We start from the raw sequence: 27,768 nt of genomic DNA, 5'->3' as shown, positions 1-27,768 counted from the left end.
TGTGTGTGTGTGTGTGTGTGTGTGTGTGTAAAAAAATAAATAAAATAAAATAAAATAAAATAAAATAAAAATAAAATAAAATAAAATAAAATAAAATAAAATAAAATAAAATAAAATAAAATAAAATAAAATAAAATAAAATAAAATAAAATAAATAAAATAAAATAAAATAAAATAAAATAAAATAAAATAAAATAAAATAAAATAAAACAGAATAAAATAATAAATAAAATAAAATAAAATAAAATAAAATAAATAAATAAAATAAAATAAAATAAAATAAAATAAAATAAAATAAAATAAAATAAAATAAAATAAATAAATAAAAATAAAATAAAAAAATAAAATAAAATAAAATAAAATAAAAAATAAAATAAAATAAAATAAAATAAAATAAAATAAAATAAAATAAAATAAAATAAAATAAAATAAAATAAAATAAAATAAAATAAAATAAAATAAATAAAATAAAATAAAATAAAATAAAATAAAATAAAATAAAATAAAATAAAATAAAATAAAATAAAATAAAATAAAATAAAATAAAATAAAATAAAATAAAATAAAATAAAATAAAATAAAATAAAATAAAAATAAAATAAAATAAAATAAAATAAAATAAAATAAAATAAAATAAAATAAAATAAAATAAAATAAAATAAAATAAAATAAAATAAAATAAAATAAAATAAAATAAAATAAAATAAAATAAAATAAAAATAAAATAAAATAAAATAAAATAAAATAAAATAAAATAAAATAAAATAAAATAAAATAAATAAAATAAAATAAAATAAAATAAAATAAAATAAAATAAAATAAAATAAAATAAAATAAAATTAAAATAAAATAAAATAAAATAAAATAAAATAAAATAAAATAAAATAAAATAAAATAAAATAAATATAAAATAAAATAAAATAAAATAAAATAAAATAAAATAAAATAAAATAAAATAAAATAAAATAAAATAAAATAAAATAAAATAAAATAAAATAAAATAAAATAAAATAAAATAAAATAAAATAAAATAAAATAAAATAAAATAAAATAAAATAAAATAAAATAAAATAAAATAAAATAAAATAAAATAAAATAAAATAAAATAAAAAATAAAAATAAAATAAAATAAAATAAAATAAAATAAATAAAATAAAATAAAATAAATAAAATAAAATAAAATAAAATAAAATAAAATAAAATAAAATAAAATAAAATAAAATAAAAATAAAATAAAATAAAATAAAATAAAATAAAATAAAATAAAATAAAATAAAATAAAATAAATAAAATAAAATAAAATAAAATAAAATAAAATAAAATAAAATAAAATAAAATAAAATAAATAAAATAAAATAAAAATAAAATAAAAATAAAATAAAATACCAATTCCATTGCAATTAAAAATGGCAAATTCCTTGAGATGGATTGTAATCAGAATTTGTTTGTTATTGATAACTCGGACATAATATTTAATTAATATTTATATATTCTTTTTTATTTTTATATATAAGTTTTAATATTTTACAAATATTAAGTTATATGCTCATATGAAATAAAATAAATTTTACATTCAAGTATTTTTATTTATAATATAAAAAGCGCTAAATAGAAGTATATTATAATATATCTTAAAAAGTATCTAAAAACAGATACAGATACTCCTAAAATAATATCTAGATACAGATACTTTAACTAAAATCTTATCTAGAGATACCACATTTTTATATCTAGATACTTTAACAACTCTGCTACCTACTCACAGTTAGAAGCTTGTACGTTCAAAAAACCCACTTTTACTAATTGAGGGAAAGGTATTCGATATCTAAAAAAATTAATTATTGCTTAATTATAGGCAAAGTTTGAGATAACTATCGGTATCATTCTGAAAAGATTAATATTTTATAATCTATTTAAAAATTTAACGACTAACTTCAGTCTCCCCTAACTCTATAAAAATTAATTGTTTTTGAATATTCAAAGTGTAAAAATTGAACATATTTTTTTAGATATCCTTCCAACTTTCTCGCGGCGAATTTTATCTTCCAGCTTTCAATGCATAATTTGATATAATGTCTTAATTGTTCACAAGAAAATATTTACGACGTGATCCGCTTTAACCGTTCTATCTTTAATTTGTCTCTATTTCTTTATCGAATCTAGGAAAATAATTCCCTGGATAAAAAATCTCTAAAAAAAATTACCTTGGAAAATAATTCCACGGGAAAAAAAATCCCACAGAAAATAATTCACCGGAAAGAATTCCACCGGAAAATAATTCCCCTTTTTTTGATCTTATTAAATATTAAATTATTTTTAGAAAATTAACAAATAGGAAAAAAAATTTGAAATAAAATATTTAAAAATTTTTTTATTAGTTGTATTTTGGCCATGAGGAAATTTTTTAAATTATCCTTGAGAAACAGCAAAATAAAAAGAAAATTTGTAAAATTTTTCCTAATAAAAAATTCCCCAAATATTGTTAAACAAAAATTATAAATAATAACTTGTAGTGATTAATATTAAACCTAACCAAATTTTTAAATTATTATTAATTAACCCTAATTAATATAATGTATAATGTTATGGTTAAAATTATTATTGATTAACCCTAACCAATACATGTATAATATTATGGTCTTATCCCGAACCCAGGTTTGGTGAAAATTAAACAAAACAATTTATAAAATAAACTAATTGGATATCTTAGTCTCTGTGATATTAAGCAAAATATTATAATAAGCTGAGTAATGATAATGGCCAGCCCAGATTTTTTATTTTGGCCCGAGATTTATCAATTCTCATTCTCATATTTTATTGCCCTATATGTCGCTTAGAATTAAAACAGAAATAATGCTCAAAAAAATCCTCGAACGTCGAGAATAAATACTCAGCGTTCAGAAAATATTGAATATAATTTTTAGAAATATTTTCGATATTTTAGCGGCGGAGTTATTATTGATAATTTAAAAAAAAATTATTCGGAGAATTTTTTTCCCGGTTGTTTTTTTCCAGCGATTCATTTTTGGGCGTTTTTTTCCAGGTCTTTTTTCCTACCTTCTTTATCGATGTTTCCTTGTTGAGTTTCTTAACTTTCCTAGCCTTATGATGGACAAAGTATACGTCTACCCTCTTGCTATAATCAACTTAAAACCTCTATCATTTCAGCAAAGCCTGAGATCACAATACTGGTATTTATTCAACATGCCACATTGAGTGCCTCCTATTTCATTGCTGCAAGCAGGTGTTACTTTGCATACCTCGCCTATATTTTTTTGTAGGCATTATGAGGCAAGTTTTCTTTCTGATGTCAACTTATTTATTCGTCTTATATAATAGTATCAACTCATTTTGTTCTCCCACACAGTATCTTTTTTATTTTAGCACCGACCTCTATCTTTTCGATATGACATCAGACATTTTAGTGCATTTTGTAAATATGGAGATGGTTAAGTTTTTTCATCACATCCTACATTTACTTATACTCATAAAGAAACAAACCTCATTGACAATTCACCCATCTAAACTGATTCTTCTATTCGTTTGTCAGCCATCACCATGTTAAACCCGGACTGAATTTGAGTAAATTTCTCTTAGCTTAAATCGGTTCGAGCGAAAGGGGGAACAGACGAGGCAACCACCCTTAGCTGCCAAAATGACACTATTTTCAATGGCCGCCAAATTTTTTGCTTCTTATACATTAAAAGTAAATTATATTTTTAAAAAATCAGAAATATTACATAAATTATGTTTAATATTATTATTGCAAATTAATTATATTTTATTTTATAGTGTTATAAATGCTAATTCAAATTTAACAGATTTATGAAAAATATTAATATATTAAACATATTTTAAACATGGACGCATTCTTTTTTGTGACGAACATCTATAAGGTGGTGTTTCCTAATATTTTATAGATCACTTTTATTTTTAACCAGTGTCTACTTCTATTCTGATTTGAAATAGTTATTTTATAAATATATATACCAGTATTAAACTTGAGCCCCTTCGATAAGACCTGCACAAAAGAACAAAATGACAAATAAACATATATCATATTTAAGGAAATCGGTAGAAAAACCTAGAATTAAAGAAACTTCAGTACAAAATTTTAATTCTGAATTGTTTTATTTGACGATGAAATAGTGGACATTAAAAGCAGCATTGTTAAGAGATACTTTTCAAAAGAATCTTGATACAGGCATAGTCTAAAAACATATCTAGTAGATACATTAGTAAAAGTGTATCTAGAAAACGATACATTTGTAACAGATGCATTTTTTATTATATTTAAGTAATATGTGCCGATGCTTAATTCAGGATTCTATTGTTAAAATTTTAGAAGCGAGCTAAAATTTGATTGAACTCATATCATATCTATGTACAAAATTAGATTTTAATAATTCGATTTTAATTATTTATATGGCAAAGTATATGATAATTTTTATCATTAAGGCACCCCTGTTAGTCTGTAATTTTTCCACGCTAGACTTTTTTACCGGGGCACTCGATGGAAGAGTGATTGTTATATTTAAAGAATAATAGCTCTATATTGGTAACCTAGGAGTATCCAATATTTCGCTAAAGAGGGGGCACTATTAGGCAAGTTTTTCTCCATAAACTTTATTGGGGATATTTAGGTTCACTTATTGTAAGCCTGCTATATTAGATTTTTATATAAATAATTTAAGGTTTTCACTTTTTTTATAAAAATGGTTTTCACTTTTTTATAAAAATGGTTTTCACTTTTTTATAAAAATGTTTTTTTTTTTTAAATTTTGATTTATAGTAGTTATTTTAAAAAGTTATTATTTTACTGGTTTTTCTTTCAAACTCTACCTTATATGAATACATTCTTGTGGGAGAGGAGGAGGGTAGGAAGGGGGGTGGGGGTCTATGGAAGAAATTTTTATTAGCTTATATTTGTGAGAACAGGCAAATTGCGATAAGAGAGGGTTCCTTCTTTTAGTTACGAAAAAATTATTATATCATCTAAGGATTGCCCAAAAAATCTAATATTAAATTATTAGATTTCTGTCACGAGATTGTTTAGAAATATTGATCTAATCATTTATTATTGTAGTCATCCATTGCGTAAAATAAAATATGTCTTGTTTGTTTTTAAAATAAACTGGGGCATATTATTTAATAAATTTAATTCAAATCTTAATATTTGAAATATGAAAAAGTTTCAATAAAATTATATTAACATGTATCAAAAATAGTTACAAATACCTCTAAAATGATATCTAGATTATAAGTCTCCAATGAACCGGTTTTTAGCCCACCCGCCCATGCCCCCGCGCATCGTCTACATGACAGGATTTTCACTGGATGCAAACCCCCTTCAAAAACCTTTGCCTACCCCCCTAAAAAATCGCCGCCTTCGGTGGCGGTGTCTCATTATCATTATTTTTACTTATTTATTGATACTCTTATCAAAAAAATTTATAAAGGATAACTTAAATTAATTTATCTCTACTACCAACTATCGATATTTTGTGAATATAAAGAATTTATATTTTAGATAATAAATTCAATTAAGCCTCCATTATTTACAATTAATTAATTATTATGTTATTATGAGCTTGCTAAAATATCTATAAATTACATTTAAAAGGATAGTTTATTTGGAAAACAATATGTATGATTGTTTGCAATACTATAGATTTAGTCAGATAAATTTTATTATAATAATACTATAATACTTAAGTATTAATTTTTTACAGCAATAAATTTTGTCCTATTTCATCTCAAAAATTTAATAGATAGCCCCCCCCCCAAAAAAAAATTTTATCCTACCCCCATTAGAGCAGCTTACCCCCTCCCCCTCAAAAAAATAGGGATGCAAACTGTTCCTTCCCCTCCCGCTCATGTAGACGCTGCCCCCGCGTCTTCATAAGAGGATATTTTTAGGATGCAAACCCACTATCAAAAACCTATACCTACCCCCCTAAAAAATTGAATTTCGCGTTTTTAATAATAATACCACTCCCTTCACATGTTTTAAAGTTATCAATAATCTATTACCAACTATTAAAAAAAGTAAATACAAAAGGGTTATTATTTAGAACATTAATAATTTAAACCTTAGTTACAATGAATGCACTACATTATTATAGTATATTGCTTGGCATAAATATAGCATGTCTAATCCTTTAAAATTACATTTGAAAAAATAGCAGAAAATTATCCATAAATAAGTTTTATTTGAAAAAATAATGACTATGATTGTATACAATAGATAAATTTGGTCATTGTTTAGCAATATCATTGTATTATTATAATAGGTCAATATTAAAAATATTAAATAATATTTCACTGCAATATATTTTGCCATATTTTATTTAAAAATTTAATCTAAACCTCCCAATAAATTTAGCCTGCCTCTAACCTACCCCACTTAAATGTCTACACCCTACCCCCCTTCAAAAAAAAAAAAAAAAAAAAAAAAAAAAAAAAAAAAAAAAAAAAATTTGAAGCAAACTGCCTTGCTATTCACCTCGCTCATGTAGATGCTGTGCCCGAACATACTTACAGGCGTGGTGTTTACCCAAAATATGGGCGAGCTTGGGCGGGTGAATTTTTAGTATTACGAATTTCAATTAATTAAAAATATAATAGTTTTATTTCATAATATGGCATATTATATATGTTTAATACATTAAAATAAATAAAGAACCAAACCAGCATTAAAATAATTTTTAAATATTAAGCAAGCGGATTAAACATAAATTATAGATAAATGGGCGGGTCGGCGGGTAAATTTTTTAAAAAACTATAAGTGAGCGGGCGGGTGAATTAAAAAATTTCAAAACAACGAGTGGGTGGGCTTTTTGGATCCTCCCATATCAGATCTCTAATCTAGATACAGTTCGATACTTTTATAAAAGTTTATATAGATACAGATGAAGAAGCCACATTTTTGTAACTAGATTCAGTATCTAGAACTTCTTATTAGAAGAGAATTGTCAAAAAATTAAATATTTTTATATTCATTCAATATTACACAGCAATTTTATTATCAACTTCCCTTAAAAGGGTGTTTAGAATAGAAAATTCTGTTTTAACTATGAAGTTATCTTTCTCAGTATAAAAATTTGAAAACAATTATTAAATATTAATGGAATATTTTTTAAAATATAATTTATTTTAAATATATTTTATTTCATCTGACATTTATTTATATTAAATGCATTTTTTTCAATAGAATATTTATAGATTTGAATGAATACTTTACGAATTTGAACGCTTTCTTTTTTTATATATGAACGTAAAGTGCGAACATATTCCATTTTTGTTAATGAACGGTGAAGCCAAATAAATTCGTTTTTTTTAATGTTTACAAATATTTCTCCAAAGTTGCTTATTCATTAATCTTCCTTTTTTTTTACATTACTAAGTTGGTTTTTTTATGATTTTTTTTAAAGCTTAGGTAAATTGGATTTTTAAAGGCCCGTCAAATTTATTTTGCCCAGTTGTATACTATTTTATAAATTATTGCCAACATATAGGAATTATAACACTAGCATATTCCAAAGAAGATTTTACCCCCCCCCCCCCATTAAAAATTTTACCCTTTACTCCCTCCCATCTTTTACCAAATGAAAATTAACGAAAAAAAGGAAAGTCAGATTATAATTAACAAAAAATAAAATCAAAAGTACTACCCCCTCACCTTCTAATTTAAATTTTATTCACCTGATCATAGTGTTTTCGTAACTACCCCCCCCCCCATTCTATTTTAATAACGATCTTGAGTCATAAACCCCCCCCCCCCCGGAATAGAAGTAATGTGATTTTCCATGAATATATATTAATTTTTTTAATATTTTTAAGTGTTTTAATTTTTTTATATTGTTTTAATAATAATTTAAGACTCAGTCAAATCCATTGAAAAACTGCAACCCAGACACTATCCGCGACCCATTGGTATACATGGAAAATATGATTAGGAAAAATATTGTTTTCATAATATACTTTTATATTGATATCTAGCGATTCATTACATTTAAATTGATGAAACCACCTCCTTAATTTTCTAATTCTATAAAAAAAATTCTTCTTCTATTAAAAAAGTGTGTAAAAAAATCTTAAAATCACCTTTTATTTTATAATTAAATTTTGACATAAAAAATTTGTTATAAATTATATAAAAAATTAAAAAGAGAAAGCTTCCTATAATTCATCTGAGATTGGCTTTAGTTCTATTTTAATCTTGTATGGTGTTAAATCATGAACACAGAAAATAAATCAAATTAATAAAGAACTATCTACTTTGTTGACGCTTTTCAAAATTGAAGCTACTGAAATATATTTAATTAAAAAGTTGTTCATTTATTGAAATGGAGATGTTACGACGGAAAATATAGATTTAAGTGTAAACCAAAATCTCGACAATTATTTTCGCAAAGAGATTATTACTATTTTAAAATTTTTCCTAATAGTAAACAAAATATTATAAAATTTAATTATACTATTAATATAATTCATGGTTCCAAAAATAATTCATTTATTTAAAAAATTATTCATTCATAATAATAATAATAATAAACTCATAGACGTAGCCAGGATTTTAGTAAGGGGGTGGCAGGGGGGGGGGATATTGGGCTGGTTTCCTCTATAAATTCTATTGGAAATCTTCAGGTTCACTTATTGTAGGCCTTTGGCTATATTAGATTTTTGTAAAAATTATTTTGGGTTTTTACATTTATTTTTATAAATATGCTTTTTTCTAAAGATTTCAAATTATAGTCGTTATTTTAAAAAGTTATTAACTTTTATTAATTTTTATTTGAAATTCTTCTTTATATATTGTATCAATTTTTGGAAGAGATAGGGGGGGGGGGATTTTTTTTTGTATTCTCTAAATGTGTTTAATAATATGTTAAAACTAAATATATACAAATTAATAGTATAATATAATATCGTTTTAATTTACTATATAACCCCCACCCTCTCTTAATTTTTTTAAAAATTTTTATGGAATGCCTCATAAGATTCGCGGATTTTACGGTCTTCGTCGTCTCGTGGTTTTCCCCGGTAAGAGAAACCTGGGATTTATGATCCCACATTTGATATTTTCTAATTTTATCCGATATTTCCATGTTCTAGGAGGATTGTTCAGTCTAATCCTTAAAAAATCTCATTGTCACGGGCTATGCCTCAGCGAACTCTCTATTTCGGGAATGTACGTCCTGCTCCAAACTTTACTACTCGATCGATATCTATATTTGATGACAAACAACTAGTCTCGACCAGTCAAGGCTTGTCCACATATGTCAGACTAATATTAATTTGGCAGGAGTTCGCCCTGTTGAGCTATGCCCGCCAGTAGATAAATTGTTAAAACCTGCGTTAGTTCTGGGTTCTTCGTTGTGCTCCGTGTCGCATAGTATCTCCTCTTCAAAGTTCGGATTTTGATTTGGGATTATAAGGTGTTGCACGATATGTTATTCCTCTGACAAAAAATTTAAATTCCACTAAATTGTGAACCGTTGCCTGACACAATATATTAAGATATGCTGAATCTTTAAAACCATCTTCTTAGCCTTTTGACCATGGCTTCTGCCAGTCATATTCATCAAATCTGTCTCTGTTTAGTTAGAGATGAAATCTAATTCTAAAAGCCCTGTAATTCGAATTAACAATGCCTGCAAAGTCAAAGTCCTTTTCTATGACTCCTCACTTACATTTCACAAATATAATGGCATATTCTCAATATCAGCCTTATTCTTTCGACACAATACTTTCCCTTAATATAATTCTCTATGTCATTATCTCATCTGGAGCACTAACAACGACACATTCTAAATATGGATTTCATCGTTTCACGGGTACGCGATATAATGATTTAAGGACATATTATCTTAATGCCATTCCAATTGCAAGTTTGTCATTCCATTCGATAATCTCTTGGGCAATTCACTGCGTTGAATAAAATATCCGGAGATACTATTGTCCTGTATTGCTTTATAACCTCTCTATGATCTATATACTTACCAACGTTATTTAGACCCGAATCCCGCCTTATTTTTTTTGTAGATTTTCGGATAATTGCATATCTTAATTATTAATTTAAACTGGTTGATGGTAGAGTCTTCAAACATAATTTGCTCTACTGTATTCTAAGCCCAAGAAACGAACAGCCTTTCCATGAATATTTTTAATGAATCTTTCATGTTAATTAATCAGAGCTTTAAGCGGGGGCACATTTGTAGGCCTCAGTGCTCCCCGGATGGCTTTGACTTTTTTTTGTAGCGGAAGAATTCCTGTTTTGTCAATGTTTACTCCAAAACAGTATCTTGTAAAAATTTTACTTTTGACAATTTTGCTTTCAAGCCTGCCCCTTGTAACAGCTTTAAATATGCTTAAAGAATGATGAGAAGCTCCGTTATTTTTACCTGAAATACCCCAATCATAAAATAATCTTTCAACAAATTATCTATATATCTCTCAAAAATTGTTAATGCACATGATAACCCAAATGGCATCCTTTGATATCATATTGGGCATTTCAATAATCTTGTGATCCTTACCTCCATGTGCAAATATGCATCTTATAGATCATTAATAGTATATATTTAGTTCCATCATTAATTTTCTCAAGATGATCATTCAGAATTGGAAGTATAAAATGAAAGGATTGTGAATTAACTTAAAATCCGCGCATATCAAAATTTCCCCCATTATATGCCTATATTTGCTGTAGGGCTAGTCCAACTCTAATTGTAGTGATCAATAGGTTCCAGTATTCCGGTAAACCCTAATCGATTTAATTTAAGTCCCATGGTTGACTAAGAGGGAACGGTAATCTCCTTTTGGGTAAAGTCTTCGGAACAGCAGAATCCTCCAAATGAATTTTCACTGCAAAATCTCGGATACATCTTGGTTTATCATCAAATACCTGTTTATACCTGTTTATACTTGTTAATTAACTTCTTTATTTTTAAAACCAATTCTCTATTCATATATATAATCATCAATAGTGTCTTTATATTATCGATGTCACTTTTTACTATTTTAACTTAAACTTGGATCGGCAGTATATGAAAAGCTTATATCCAAGGCAATCCCAATAAAGGAATCTCGTTAGTGTCAATTATAATCACTGGTAATATCTTTAACCTTGATCTGATCTTAGAGGATGATTTTCATAAGCTGCGAGTTGATAGGTTAGTTTGATATCTGGTTTCCCTATTTTCCTCCAAAAATTTTTCCCAATAAAAGATATTTGAACACCAGTATCAAAATCAACATTTAAACCATTGACTTTCACTATTATTATAGTTGAGTTGTTTTTTAGTTCCTACGTAATTAATCGAATCATCGGATCGAGAAACCTCCTTAACATAACTTAAAAATATAACTTTGCAACATCTTGCATAACGACCTAGTTTATTTTACAAAAACAAGTCTCCTTAATAGCAGGACATCTATCACCCCCGTCATGTATTCTGTCACAACATAGACATCTATTTTCCCCCTTTCTATTATATATAATTTTCTTTTTCTTATAATTTTTATTATTATTATATCTTGATATAAAAATTTTTATAATTATTATATATCTTACATGAATTATTTACTATTTTATTATTTTATCGCAATCAGCATATTGTTTTGATACTTTAACGACTTTTCTGTCTAATTTTCTTATCATTTCTTTATCTACTTGATCTGACGCAAGCATAGGCGTAGCCAGAGGGGGGGGGTCAGAAATTTATCACTTTTTGTAAATATCATTTATAGCTAATAAAAAAAATCCCCCTTAGTCCTCTCCCCACTCCCTGACCCTCATATATGTATGCATATATCTTAAATAATAATTTAAAAAGAAAGAATGTAAAAGTTGATATTTTTTTTATAAAACTATTCATCATAATTTATAGATTTTTGAGAAAATAAATTTATAAATATATAAAATGAACCAAAAATGTTTTTTAATAAATGGAATATAGGCCAAGGATAAGTCTTAAGACAGAAGTGAAATGTATTATAATTATTAATAATAGATCTATAAAATTACTAAATAATATAATATATCAAATATAATTTTTTATAAAGTGAGTCTCAATAAAAGTAAAATATAATTATAAAACTATTGATAAAATTAAATCATAAATTAAAAAAATATTAAAGCACAATATAAACAGTGGAATATTATATGTCGTCGATTTACAATATATCTAATTATCAAATGACAATCAAGTATTTTTACCAATATAGCGAATTATATATTTTACAGAAAACTATAAAATATTGATAAGGACATCAGAAAATATCTTTTAAAGACATTGTGGGATGAATAATATGAAGATTAAATTTATATATACTTAAATAAAATAGATGGCGTTAATAAGTGTATGCATATTGTTGCTATATTTAATATTAAGAGCATTGATTAGTAAATTTTGTCAGATTATTAACTGTAATATATTCTCTAACTGTCAAATATGTCTGTAAAATTGGAATTTTACCTAGTATTTTATAATTAATTCTATATAATGGGGTAAAATCAACTATATGTCTACTTACTTATTATAAATAAATTTCTTATAATTGTTTGGAATAAATTATTACCATGCTTTTTATATTAAGGTATATACAATACAAGTAATTTATTATATTTTTATTTTATATAAACTAATAAAAATATATTTCATATTTGTTCCAGGCTTATTTTTTTTTATTAAAATTTGTAAAAATATTTTATGACTATATATAGGTTAAAGTAACCCGGCCGAAGGCCGAGGAAAAGCGGGCCGAAGCCCCGCCCAAAAGGGGGTCTGGGGGCAAAGCCCCCAGTACTTTTTTGATTTCCCCCCCCCCTTATGAAAATCCTGGCTACGCCTATGGACGCAAGAGCAAGGTTGAGTATAAATTGGAAAAAAATGGCTCTTTTCTTTGTATACACCCTCAGAATATTGTGCAAAAAGATCCCTTTCGAGATTCTTTAAATCTATGCCAGACGTAAATTGATCTCTCAATCTTATGTCAATGACGCCAATATCCTTATCATAGTTATATTGAGCCCCTAATGAAGTCAGTCTATTGATGTATTATATCAAAAGCTTTCATTTCTCCCTAGATAGATCAAAGTCCATAAGGGGCTAAACACTTTGTAAAGTTTTATGGGTTTTCTCGCATATTGTTTTAATTTCGATTAATGTGAGATCATCATGTTTCCGTGGAAGAGCTTATTTATTGATATTTACTATATTACAATTTCCAAAATAAGATAAGAACAAATCTTTTAATTTGTCGGAATCATTTTTTTTAACCAGATTAAATATTTCCAACATTTAAATAAAAATAATGATATCAGAATTCATTTCTTTCTAATTTGATTTGACAAAAATTATTCTCAAATCTCAACGTTTCCACTATAATCTCCGATATCACCAAAAATAATAAAGAAACAATTTACTGTCATTTTTTAAGGGGGGGGGGTGGTAGGTATATATGATAAAGATCTACAAGAGTAGGCCCGGCTTTTTTTTTAAAAAAAATCGTGTTCGGGCTGGGTCAGGCCTAGTGTTGTTAAGCGAGTCGTTTTGAGCCCATTTTTTAAAACGGCTAACTCAATATTTTAGTTAGAAAAATATTGCCTAAGCCTCGAGATTTCGATAATATATGTCTAGACCTTTGTTCCTTCTATGAGCAAAATCTTCAGACTTGCGTAATATTTTTCTGGAGGAAATATTAAGTTAACAAGTCGAGTGTAATAATTTTTAAGAAAATTCGGGCCGGGTCGGGCCTTGGAATTTTTTTTTAATATATTGAAATTTATCAATTATGTTGAATTTATAATGTAAAATAAAAATATTTGATTTTATTTAGAAAACTAAACGCCATATAACATATATCTATTATTTTGAGTAATTATAAAAATTAATTTCTATATTTAAATAAATTCGGGCCGGGCCGGACCTGCAAACTTATTAAAAAATATTTCGGGTTGGGCAATAACATAATGTCATTGGATTCGGGTCGGGACGGCAAAATTTTAAAAATTTTGGGCCAGGTCGGGCCTGAAAAATTAGGCCCGATATTGATCACTAATTTAAGAGGCTTAAGGTGGAAAAATTTTATTGGTGGATTATTAAATTTTTAGATATATGATAAATGTATTGCCGTATAAATTAATACTTAGATAAATTTTAATACAATGATATTGCTAAACATCGACTAAATCTATATATTGCATACAATCATAGACATTATTTTCCAAAAGAAACTATTTCTTGATAATTTTATGCCATCCAATTAAATGTATAATTTAAAAGGGGCCCATTTCAGTAAATTCATATTCATGCTGGAACAATATACTAAAAGATATCACTCATTGTAAATGAGTAGGTTGAATTCAATTCAAGCTCTAAAAAGACACTCTTTTACATTCACAATATTTTGATGTTGGTATTAGAGCATTAATAATTTAAAATTTATGAAGAGAGTACTGGTATAATTAAAAATGTATAATTAATAATGTTGGAATATAGCCGCCGAAGGTGGCAAATTTTTTTTAAGGAGATAAATATAGGTTTTCGAAGGGAGTATGTATCTCACTAAAATCCTTTAATGTAGACGCTGTTCATAACGATCATTGCCAAATATTAGATCTTCAGTGTAAACTTTTGTACAATTGATACTCTTTATCGTATAATATCGAATTTTAAAAACTAATAAATATTCATAAAATAAAAATAGAATGTAAAATTTTATAAAAATAATATATATAAATATATTATACTTAAATCTAATATACTATAATATATCCCCATGCTTATTTTTTACTCTTATAAAATTAACACATTCATATGATTTTATTCTTTATTTATTAAAAAAAGAAACATTTATTTATTTGGTTCCACAATGTTTAGTTTTTAAAGATAATAAAAAAATTACAACAAAGATAATTATCATATTGGTTTGATTTTTTCTTTTATTAATTTTTTTAAAAATTTTGAGATATTTATTTGCTTTCCTAAAGTATATTTTTTTAATGTAGTAGGAGCAGTATTAGTTTTAATGAAGAAAATATTATTAATTTCCTTAACGTATATAATTGAAAATAATAGTAGTAATAGTTTTTTTTAAAGTAATAAATTTATATTTGTTTTACTTTAAATAACGTGACAAAAGTAGTGCAAATTTTTAAAAAAAGTAATAAGTATTAATTTCAGAGACCTGCAGAGGTACCATTTGTACGGCCCGGCCCAGATTAAAAAAATTTCGGCCTGGCTTGGCCCGGATTTTTTTTTCAAAAATTTTTTACGGCCCGGCCCGGGTTTAAAATTTTAGGCCCGACTTGGCCCGGATATTAAAAAAAATTTTAAGGGGCTCCGGCACGGCCTGGATTTTTTTAAAAAATTTTTTTTAGGCCCGGCTCGGAATAAAATTATATTTGACGTGGTATATAGAAAAAATTGATTATTTCGTATTTTATCATATTTTTCGAAGAGTATTATCATTTAATAAGCAAGTATAATAGCTAATGTTGTTAAACGGCTCGTTTTGAGCCCATTTTTTAAAACGGCTAACTCAATATTTATGCCAGAAAAATATTAACTAAGCCTCGAAATTTTGAAACAATATGCCTATACCTTTGCTCCTTCTATAAGCAAAATTTTCAGGCTTGCTAATATTTTTCTTGATAAAAAACTGAGTTAGCCGTTTTTAAAAATCGGATCAAAACGAGCCGTTTAACAACACTATCATATTATTTTTTTTATTATTCTAAACAGATATTTAGTATATTACAAATTGATACTATAAAAAATTTGTGTAAATTATATTTTGAGAAAATTCTATGTATTTATAAAAAAAATAAAAATGATTATTTAATTAATAAAAAATATAACATATATTATAAATTATACAGGGTTGGGCAAATTTTCAGAAAATTGTATTCGGATACAGATACAGATACTTTATAAAATTTTGTATTTAAGATACAAGATACTAGATACTTTAGAAAAATTTCAATAAGATATAAGATACAAGATACTTGTATTTTTTTTAAAAAAAGTATCTAAGATACAAGATACTTTTTTAAAAAACTTTAAATAGTCAAAATAAAAATGTATAAAGCTTTATTTTCTTATCTATAATATAAATTTATAAAAAAATATTTAAAATAATATGTAGAAAATAACAAATTTATTATAAAAGATAATGTGATATTCCATTTAGTAATTATATAATTAGTAAATAATAATAAATCAGCATCATAAATCAGCATTATTTTTTAATATTATTAATTTTTCGTTCAATCTTTGACGATTTGGTCTATTAACCATATTAGCAAAGCTAAATAATCTTTCAACGGGGGCTGACTGAGGAGGGTAATATTGTGTTATATTTAATAAATATTTCTTTTATATATTTATAACTATTTAACATATTTATACTCCGCCTGTCATCTCATATAATTTAGGACCTCTATTTCAATATCATTTATTGAATTATTAGAATTGGATGTGGTACTTTTAAGGCAAAAGTAATCATCATCTTCATCAATTGAAGATTTTGTTGAAGTATTAATTTCAATATTATTTTTAAAAACAATTAAAACTTCATGTAATGACAAATTCTGAAGGTATTTTTTTTCTTTTTCACCATTAATCCAACGATTTTTAAAAAAGGGATGAGAAATAGTTGCCAAAACTCTTAAAATTGTTATCAAAATCATATATATTTTTAAATCTTTTATTTAAATAATTTTTTATGGCAACAGCTAATGGTTTGCAAAATTGTAGATATATTTGAATTAAATTTGTAATTTTTTTAACGACATTTAAAATTGGAGCTGATTCTCCAGAATAGCAGTTGATTTCACTCTGTATTTTGTCAATCGCTATAGCCAATGGGGCCATTATATTGCAATATTCTTCTAAATATTGAATTTCAATATCTCTTAATTTAGGAAATTCTAATTTTTGACATAATTTAGGAAGTTAGCCTTTAAATTTTAATAAACTATGAAGACTATCATACTAACTATTCCATCTAGTGCAACAAGGTGTAACTAATTGTTTTCCTAAAACTGCTTTGATAAGTTCTGCAGTTTTAGGCCTATTATTTGCATTCCATAGCTTAGTACATTTAGCTATTGCAGGTTGATGAATTTTAGAAATGTTAGGATAATAGCTCTCTCGACATCTGTTGTGGCAATTAGACTTATCGTATGGCACAAACAACGAATGTGTTGAGGCAATGTTATTGAGGCTTCTTTAGACCCTTAAATAAACAAATAAATAATTTTATTTGAATAAATTTTTTTACTTAATTTACAATATCATGATAAATTTTAAAGAAGTATTAAATAATACTTTCAATGATTTCAAATTCTATACATTCATCATCATTGATGTCAAAGTCATTCTCTACAGCTTCCATAGAATATCCAAACTCCTTGAAAGCTTTCTTAAAGTTAGAGCCGTTATCTGTAACAGTTGCTATAACTTTTTCGTCAATATCAAAGTCACGATGAATTTCTTTATTATGATTATCTTGAAGTACTTCAAAAAATTTGCCATTAAGTATGCTTAGTTTAAATTTATTGTTATAATTTTCGGTTGAAGAATGATCTGAAAACGAAGATAAACATATTATTCTATTTTCTTCTTCCATAATTTTTAAATAGACAGATATAAAACGATTCAAATATGGTAGTTCTATTGTTAGCAAATTGCTTGACGACCAACGTCATATATCAAAAGTTATCTTAAAATATCTAAATTTTGATTAAATTTTTCATTTAAATCTTAAACAATATCATTTTAAATTTTAATACTATTTAAATTAACCAATATAAATTTTTTTAAAGTATCTGTATCTTTTTGAATACAAAGTTGGTTAAGATACAAATACTTTTAAATAATATGTATCTTAGATACTGGATACAAGATACTTTCCAATATCTTGATCTTAGATACAAATATCCGCGATACTGCCCAACCCTGATATTATATAATAATGTATTTAATCCTTTGCGTATTTATTCCATGGCAGGAAAACTATAATAATATTATGTAGATACTATTTAACTTTTACCAAACATTATATTAATCATAACTATATATAATCATTATAACCATCTAATTGACGAATATAATAATTCATGTTGTATAAAATTTTTTAAAAAATACTGCCCGGGCTGGGTCTGGCCGGGATTAGGGCCGGGTCTGCAGGTCTCTGATAAATTTCTTTGGTGTAGATAATAGTATTAATTATTTTTCACTTATAAATTAGTATTCGTTTTCTAACAAAGAACTAGTAATTATTCCTAATCTTTTTAAAAAAAAATTAACATTATTTAAGAAAATTGATAAAGAAATGCCTCCCTTGCTTCTATGGATGCCAGGTGACTGATTTACTCGAATATATTATTATTAGCAAGTAATACATATATACTCAAATATTAAAAATTAAATAATATTGATTTAATAAATATTTAGTTTAATTGAAATCAGATTACAAAATGGCTGCCACTACACATGAAGGTAATTTATTTTTTTGATACGATAAAATATACTTTTATTCAAGAAATTGAGGAACAAATTCGTAAAATACAAGCTAAAAAGGCAGGATTTATTCCAGGAAATGATGAAGGAGAAGATGAAAGAGTTGCATTAGGTGAACACGCTTTCTATGATCAAGATATTTATGATGGCAATAAGGGGAAGTTTGAAGGCTATGTCACTTCAATACCAGTTGCCGAAGAAGCAGAGGTGATTTTTCTATATTTTGAGATTCACAAGAATAATTATTTTTTGTATGATAATGTTATATCTTAAAAAATAGCTAATTTTAAATTCAATATATAAATTAATAAAATTTTTTATTTTTAGCTCACTCAATGAAATCATATTGGGTTACAGTTCTTCCATTTAAATTATGAACTATTTATTTTTATCTAAACTTTATTAAGATAAGATTATTAATTAATCTATTATAATTATTATTTAATCTAAAGTGTGTAGTTAGTCACTTTTTTTTAATTTTTCAGAAAAACCTATAATATGATTAGTGAACTAGCCTATTTAGCCAACTAGAAAAATTATCAGGTCCTTGATATGTAAGTTCTAGATCCCATTATCTTATATATATTATATTAATTTGCAACTAATTTATTTTCAAAAATTTGATTCCTAGTATTAAAAATAATAATGAATATTTATAGGAGGAAGATGAATTTTCTAATACTAATGGTGTATTTTCTACCATATTAGCTCATGAAAAAGTAATAAATTATGATTATCTATGTTGTAATTTTATATGAGTACATTTAAACATCATAATTGATTTTTATTTTAATTATAATGATTGTATTTAACTCAGCACCTATATTTAAAAAATCTTTAGGATTTTGACCCTTTTGCAGAACATAGAATCCCCAAGATAGCAGACAGAGAAGACGAATATAAACAAAGACGTAGGAATTTAAGAATATCCCCAGCACGCTTTGATCCTTTTGCTGATGGTTATTATATATAATTTTCCTTACTAATCTTGCATTATAATGAAATTTTCTTATGTATAGGTGGGAAAACACCAGACCTACAATCACGTACATTTGTAGATGTGATGCATCAACAAACACATAAGAAAACAGAGGTTAATGAACCTTTCTTATCAGATAGCAAAACACCAGACCTTCAATCACGTACAGTTATAGATGTGATACATCAACAAACACTTAAGAAAACAGAGGTGAAATATTGTTTCTTTTAATTTATTGTTAGATATAGATATTTATTAAAAGTGTTATTCATATGTAGGCTTGTGCATAAATGTACAAATTAACTGCCAGACTTTTTGGCAATTCTATGAAGCTGATAAAAATTATCGACAATTGGTGGCATAAGAAAATTTTACTTTTGCTATTTTATATTTAATGTGTATTAGGACTATGCCAATTTTAAATATCAAATTTAAAAAAATTATTTTAAAAAAATGGAATCTAAGTGGTATTATTTTTCTGTTATATTACAGAAAATGAAAAGGATTTTAAAATATAATGAGTCATATTCAGCCATAAGCATTACCCAAATGAACATTTTTGAGGAATAAAAAAAGAAAATAAACTTAATTGCTCTTAAAAATTAGTTGTTTTTTTTATAGAAAATACTAATTTTTATATATTAAGTTTAAGGATAGATAGTAAATAAAAATCATTCTGAATATTGAAAAGATGGAAAATTTGTGGATGTGCAAAGCACTGACATAAAAAATAAAATTAATATAATAAAAATTATAAATTTGATTTTGTAATATCAAACAAAATTTATATAATTTTTAAAATTTTATTTTGATAATATTGATATTGGTATTGGTATAATTTAAAAAAAATGATAAAACACTAAAATATTAAAAATACTATGTAAAAATTACTAAATAAAAATATATATTAATTAATAGTAACGAAGGCTCTAAAAAGAGTTATAAATAAAATATAATATAATATAGCAAATAAAAAGATATTTTTATTTATAGAAAATTTTTCTTATTAAATTTTAATAACAATTGTTTTCAAAATATTTATCTGATAGACAGGAACACTTGACAGTTAATACGACAGCCTAAAAACGCGCTCTACAGGGGCAGATGAGGGGATTGCGATATTATACTTAATAAACAGCTCTTTTAACATGGAGAATTAATTAAAAACATATTGTTTTGTTATTTGCAATGAGATAAGTTATTCTCCTCCAATCCATTCTTTACTCTCGACAAAAAAAAGGATATCTCGAAATTAACAGTTCTCTATGGTTTTCAAAGCATTTTTTTCAATAATGCTATAAGTTTATTTTTAATAGGGTCGTTATGTGGAAGTTTTATCTATGGCCATTGAAGTTTGAATGCTGGATTTATAATTGCAGAAATAACAATTGATCCTTATATATATGTTCAAATCTTTAAAAAAAATGAAATATATGTAATTAATTGAGAGTGATAGGTTTAATACCTTTTATTGATCCCATTTAATATGGCTTCTATCAATAGTTGACCATATTTGAGGCTACTAATTTTTTTAATTTTAAAATAACTATCGTTATTGTTGGGGTCAAATATCTTAAATGCATCAATTCTTCAAATTTAATGATTTTACTTAGTTATATCATATAAAATCAAATAATTAATATTAAAATCAAATGTCGTTTTAAATTGAACCTGAAGATTTTGATAATATAATACTTTTTGGTCACATTTTACACTTGGTAAGCATTGGATTAGTTCCTTCAATATAGGATGTTAATGTAAAACTTTATCATATTTGGTCATATTAATGATAATTCATTTGATTTTGGATTTTCTGAAGATTATATAATAATATCCATGCTTATGCTAATCTATTAAGATAAAATGTAAACAATAATATTCAAATTAATAAACTATGTGTTAAAAAAATTGAAATGTGAAAAGGAAATACACAGCTGATTAAAAAATTCGGAAATTAAAATTTTTCAAATAAAAATAAAAATATTTTTAAAATTGAACGAATGTTAAATTCGAACGCATTCGTCATAAAAAAGGAACGCGTTCACGTTCAAAGTTCGTCAAAAATAAAAGGAACGCCGTTCATCATTTTTTTTCAAAAAAACGAACGAACGCTTTCGTTTACAACACTAGTTAAGAGATTATCTAAGGTTTGGCTTGAAAGTGCTTCAAGCCATTCATGCCTGCCGTATTTGTTGTTTTAAAATAATTTGAGAAATTATTAGTCTTGAATTTAAGACTTCAGATTCAGAAAATAACACAACATCTGATATGATATATAAATTGATTAAGGTATATTGAAGAACATTTTAGATTTTATCAGTAAAAATTTTCAAACTGGCCCTGATTTTTTTTTAAAAAAAAAGAATCAGGGTGTGTAAATTTTTCTAGTTTTTGTTTTGAAAAAATTAACAAATTCCTATTTGGCATTTTGGGTAATTCCATACCAAATCGATAACTTTTCGGCTCGACCTTTTTAATTTCTATAAAATTTTGTATACTGAGAGAATATCATTAGAAAGCATCGAATCCAAAATTTTAGCCTCCTAGTACTCATAGTTCCTGAGATATCAATGGTCAAAAGTGCCAAAAATGACGTTTTTTCGAAAAATGCAATTTTTTAAAATTGAGATAAGTTAAAAAATAATGATTTTAAAAATATAAGTTATAGACCAATTTATAACTCTATTAAGGGCCTTTTATTGAATATTAAAAAAATTTTCAAAATAATATTGTTGCGGTTTTTATTTAAGTTATAAATTTTAAACATGAAAACTCCAAGTGTTTCGCTTTCCAAATTTTTTTGAATTTAATATTTTCTTATTCTCTAACCTTATATCTATTCATAAAAAAATTTAAACTTGGGACAGCCATGGGTTTTTTAGTTATTGCGATTTAAAAAATCAAAAAATAAATATTATTTTCACAAATAGATGGCGCTTTTTTATAAAATTACGCATTTTGTTAAAATTATTATTTTTTTTAAACTTTTTTCCATTTTAAACATAAATAATAAGATTTTCCAGCATTAATATTATGAAAATATATTATTTAGATCATTTGATAGACTTACTTATAATTATTATTACTTTATTGATAACTTGTAAAAATTATTAGTTTTTATAATAAATGATTAATTTCCTAAAAAGATAGTTACAATTCCTATATAAGAAAATATAATTAATTTTTGAAATATATTAGCAAGTTTTCATGCACCTGCTTTGATATTAATTAATTTTTATTTTACAAATATTTCAATATTAATTTTTTCTTAAAATTATTTATAATGTATAAATATAAATGTGCAAATCCTTTTAAAGAATCTAAACACTTTAATTGTAAAAAGAACCTGCGTAAAGTCACGACGTGGATGACACAATTTCCAAACATTGAGGCGGAACACTATATTTGTGATAAATGTCGTAAGCGTTTATCACAAAAAAATATTGAAAATATAAATTCTGATTACGAATATGAAAATAATATCCCCACAACATCCGCATCAATAGATACAATCAATTTAACCTTAAACGAAATTGGAATATCTCCTATTAAGAAAAAAAAACTAACTGAAAAAAATTATCCAAAAAAAAAGATAGCAAAAATATCAAAAGCTCTTTCAGATATAATAATTAACAATCCAGAATCAGACACAAAAGACAATAATGATATACTCAACAATATGAAATTACATTATCCTAATTTATCTAAAAATAAAAAATATCAATTGCTGACCATTCTGCCTCCTAATTGGAGTGCAAATAAAATAAAAACGGAATTCAATGCTACATATCATATGGCATATAATTCCAAAATCATTTTAGAAGAAAAGGGGATTCTTTCAACTCCAAATCGAAAGCCTGCAAAATATCTCAATCAAAAAACAGTTGATATTGTTAAAAGTTTTTTTTGCAGTGATGAAGTTAGCAGGGTATTACCAGGAAAAAAAGATTGCATATCTATCATTGAAAAGGGGGAACGAGTGAACGCTCAAAAAAGGCTAGTTCTTAATAATTTAAAAGAATTATATAATCATTTTAAGGAGAGTAATTCTAGCATAACAATTGGATTTTCGAAATTCGCAAGCTTAAGACAAAAAAATTGCATATTGGCAGGGGCTAGCGGAACACATAGTGTATGCGATTGTAGCATACACCAGAATATTAAACTAATGATTTTAGGCTGTGAATTAGCAACATTGACTAAAAATGGTGAGGATATATTAACAACTTATAGAGATGTTATAGGCAGAATGATTTGCAACCCCCCATTACCAACCTGTTATTTTGGTGACTGTAGCGAGTGCCCTGGCTCGACACTCTTAAAAGAACGCATTGAAAAATTATTTATAAAAAATGATATAGCTCTTATTACGTTTAAACAATGGGTTTCGGTAGATAGAACAACTCTGGAGACTATTTCTCAATCTTCAGACGAATTTATTAATTATTTTTTCGATAAAATGAATATTCTCATACGCCATTCATTTATTTGTGAACAACAAAGTTCATTTCACAATAACCTTAAAAATAGTTTAGAAAATAATCACTATCTAATTATTTGTGACTTTTCAGAAAATTATTCCTTTATTGTCCAAGACGAAGTTCAGGGTTATCATTGGACAACTTCGCAAGCTACGCTGCATCCATTCTCAATTTATTATAAAATAGGCAATCTAATTAACAACCTAAGTTTTGTGGTAATATCGAATCCTTAATTCATAATACTGTTTCATTCCATTTATTCCAATCACATTTGATTAATTTTTTAAAAAATAAATTCGGCACTCCACCAGAAAAAATTTACTACTTTTCTGATGGTTCAGCAGCTCAATATAAAAATAGGAAAAACTTCATCAATGTTTGTTACCATGAAATCGATTTTGGTATCCAAGCAGAATGGCATTTTTTTCTACGGCACATGGTAAAAGTGCCTGCGACGGCATAGGCGGCACAGTAAAAAGGTTAGTTGCCAAGGCAAGCTTACAAAGACCTTATACTGATCAAATAATTACACCTTTACAATTTTATAAATATGCGGAAGAGCATATAAAAGGTATAAATTTTTCTTATGCCACCATACCAGAGTATGAGGAAGAAGAGATGAGGCTACGTGAGAGATTTAGTAAAGCTATCTCAATACCTGGGACACAAAAAATTCACGCAGTGTTTCCGATTGGTTTAACTAAGCTCAAAACTAAACTATATTCTAATTCGCAGACATTTGTTGTGGAGAATATAATATATCAACGTGAAGATCTTTTGACTGAGGATCTGTTAATCGATGAGATTAGAGGATATGTAACATGTGTGTATGATAACGATTGGTGGTTAGGATTTGTACAAGAGGTGAATGTAATTAGAGATGAAATAAAAATTAATTTTCTTCATCCTAAAGGACCAGCAAATTCTTTTGTTTATCCAGCGGCACAAGATCTCCTTTACATACCAAAAAATAATATTTTAACAATAGTTAACCCATCAACGGCTACTGGGCGTACATATAATCTATCGCAAAACGAAATTATCATGGCGTCAAAACAATTAAATTTAAGGAAAACCCGAAAATAAGTAATATCTTTCATGAATTTTTATTTATCTAATATATTTACAAATTAATAAAATAATTTTACGAAATTTAAAATTATTAATGCTGGAAAATTTTATTATTTATGTTTAAAATGGAAAAATTTTTTTAAAAAATAATAATTTTAACAAAAAGCGCCATCTATTTTTGAAAATAATATTTATTTTTTGATTTTTTAAATCGCAATAACTAAAAAACCCATGGCTGTCCCAAGTTTAAATTTTTTTAATGAATAGATATAAGGTTAGAGAATAAGAAAATGGGTCATTCCATGACAAATCAACCACGATTCGGCCGACCCCCTTCGATTTTTTTAAAATTTAGTAAGCAAAGAAAGGTCAATGTAACTAAGAAATAGCCAAAATTTTAGCCTCCTAACATTTATATTTTTGGAGATATTAGGGTTCAAAGTGGCAAAAATGTCGTATTTTTACCATTATCTGCCTTCATTCAATTAAGCATATCTTAAAAACTATCTAATTGTAAATAACAAATTTAATATCAAAATTACTTACAAAGATTCTACTTTTAGATAAAAAAAAATTTTTTTTTTCAATTTCCGGCCATTTTATTAAATATATAAGGACTAAAAACGATTTTTTAGAAATTATACGACCTTCAATTTTTAAAAAAAATTTAGTAGACAACACTGAACTCTTCCTTTATATTTATTAAAAAAAATTGGTCTGGGACGAGGCCATCTTCATTCTCAAAATCGATAAAAATGTTTAGAAAAGTGTATAAATATTTTCCCGAAAGGGGGCGTCTTTGCATAAATTTATATTTAAATCAGTTTTTAATGGTTTTTCTTAGACTATTTGATATAATTTAAAGGATTATTCATCTTGTAAATATAAATTATAATATTTTCTTCACTTATGGGGCTTTCATTCAAGTATAGAAATTATCTATCGATAAAAGAAACTCAATTTATTACATTATTATTTATAATTATTATATATTTGCCCATATAACATATATTTAACGAATATTAATAAAATATGATCCACCAAATATCGATCAATTTTTTAAAATAATGTGATCGTCGCAAAAAAAATAAAATTTTTCAAAGTCAAGATATATTATATTTTTTTTGTGTCTCCATATTATGTACATTGTATTTATTGTTTTGTTTTTACCAAAAAAAAATAATATATGAAGAATTATAATTCTTCCATTGACGTGGAAAAGCTAATAAAATATTACAAATATTAATTTATTATTATTATAAAATTATATACAAAATAAAAGTATCATCAATAACCCAAACAATATAAATATTGGATCGGATTTTCTAAGATCGGCATAGCTTTACTTGTAAATAAGAATAAATGAGTGTATCAATTAATAAAATAAAGAAAAATTTAAAATTGATTAATCATTCAATAACACATGCTCACTATATTAATTCATTTTTTAATTAATTTCTTGGTATTTTAAAAAAACTATAATAAATTCTAATTATTCTTATAATAAATTCTAATTATTCTTATAATATCAAAGGTAAAAAAATTATTTAATTGAAGCGATAAATTTTATAAAAAACTAAATGAAAATAATTAATAATGTCTTATAAGGATATTTTTGGTTTTAAAACTAAAACTAAATCAATAATTTTTTCAAAAATAGGGTTTTTGGAACAAAAAATGATTATACCATATTTTTACTAAATTTTATATAGAATTTCACATGAATAAATAGTCCTGAAATACTAGGTTAATTTAAATTATAATTATTTGTTTTAAGTTATGATAAAATATATAATATGTAGAGCGAGCAAAATCAGATTAGTGATATCGGTTATTTGGCCGATATCAATATAATATCTGCAATATCGTATCGGATTAACCCCCTAATCGGTACACCTGTAATTATTAGATATTCGGTGATATTTTTATAAATTAATTTGTTTTATCATATAGAATTTCAATAAAATGAACAAAAATCTTATTCGAAAAACTAGATGCTGTAACCCTTTTAAAATACTATTACATAATAATGTAACTACAAATCTTAGAAATGTACTATCTTGGATGTCACTTCACTCAGATGATAAGATATGTGATAAATGTCGAAGAAAACTCGGAACAGCTAGTAAGTCAAATGACGCATTTAAAGACCCTGATATTCATCATATCGAAGAGAACCTGGCTTATGAATCAATTAATACATCATTGATAGAAATTGAAGAATCTCCAATAAAAAAGAAAAGGTTGAGAGAAAAAAGATATCCAATTAAAAAAATTACCAAAATAAAAAAGGCTATAGAAACTCATTTAGATATAAATGCGATTGAGCCAGCTACTATCGATAAAGATGATGGTATTCTAAGCAATATTAAAAAAAAATTTTCACTCTTATCTAAAACTGATAAATATAAAATTTTGACGATATTACCAAAGAATTGGACAGTGTCCAAAATAATGAATGAATTTAATACAACAAAATACATGGCAAGACAAGCTAAATTATTGATAGCGGAAAAGGGATTTTTATCAACCCCTAACCCCAAGCCTGGAAATACTATAGACGAATGTACAGTTAAAATTGTACAAGAATTTTATTGTACGGACGAAATAAGCAGAATCATGCCAGGCAAGAAAGATTGCCTTTCAATTTTGACCGAAGACGGAAAAAAGAATACAATACAAAAGAGATTAATTTTAGATAATT

At 25.4% G+C, this 27,768-nt stretch overlaps 2 protein-coding genes across 4 annotated transcripts in view; one reads left to right on the top strand and one right to left on the bottom strand.

Annotated features, from left to right (window-relative positions):
• The window catches only part of LOC135922224 (uncharacterized), a 160,312-nt gene that overhangs the window by 38,097 nt on the left and 94,447 nt on the right, over nucleotides 1–27,768 (bottom strand). The window lies entirely within an intron of this gene.
• LOC135922223 (splicing factor 3B subunit 1-like) overlaps nucleotides 18,463–27,768 on the top strand; it is a 42,204-nt gene continuing 32,898 nt past the window's right edge. The window contains exons 1-5 of one of the 2 annotated variants that reach the window (XM_065456636.1): nucleotides 18,463–18,512; nucleotides 18,556–18,734; nucleotides 19,193–19,252; nucleotides 19,375–19,492; nucleotides 19,553–19,722. In XM_065456636.1, coding sequence (XP_065312708.1) covers nucleotides 18,491–18,512; nucleotides 18,556–18,734; nucleotides 19,193–19,252; nucleotides 19,375–19,492; nucleotides 19,553–19,722 — 549 coding nt within the window. In that variant the 5' untranslated portion in view covers nucleotides 18,463–18,490. Of the gene's footprint in view, nucleotides 18,513–18,555; nucleotides 18,741–19,192; nucleotides 19,253–19,374; nucleotides 19,493–19,552; nucleotides 19,723–27,768 lie in introns of both variants that reach the window. The other variant, XM_065456635.1, reaches the window with a different exon arrangement.

Source organism: Gordionus sp. m RMFG-2023, chromosome 1, assembly GCF_954871325.1.
Source record: "Gordionus sp. m RMFG-2023 chromosome 1, tfGorSpeb1-WG-v2, whole genome shotgun sequence".
NCBI classification, from domain to species: Eukaryota; Metazoa; Nematomorpha; class Gordioida; order Chordodea; family Parachordodidae; genus Gordionus; species Gordionus sp. m RMFG-2023.
This window is presented reverse-complemented; position numbering and strand designations above follow the sequence as displayed.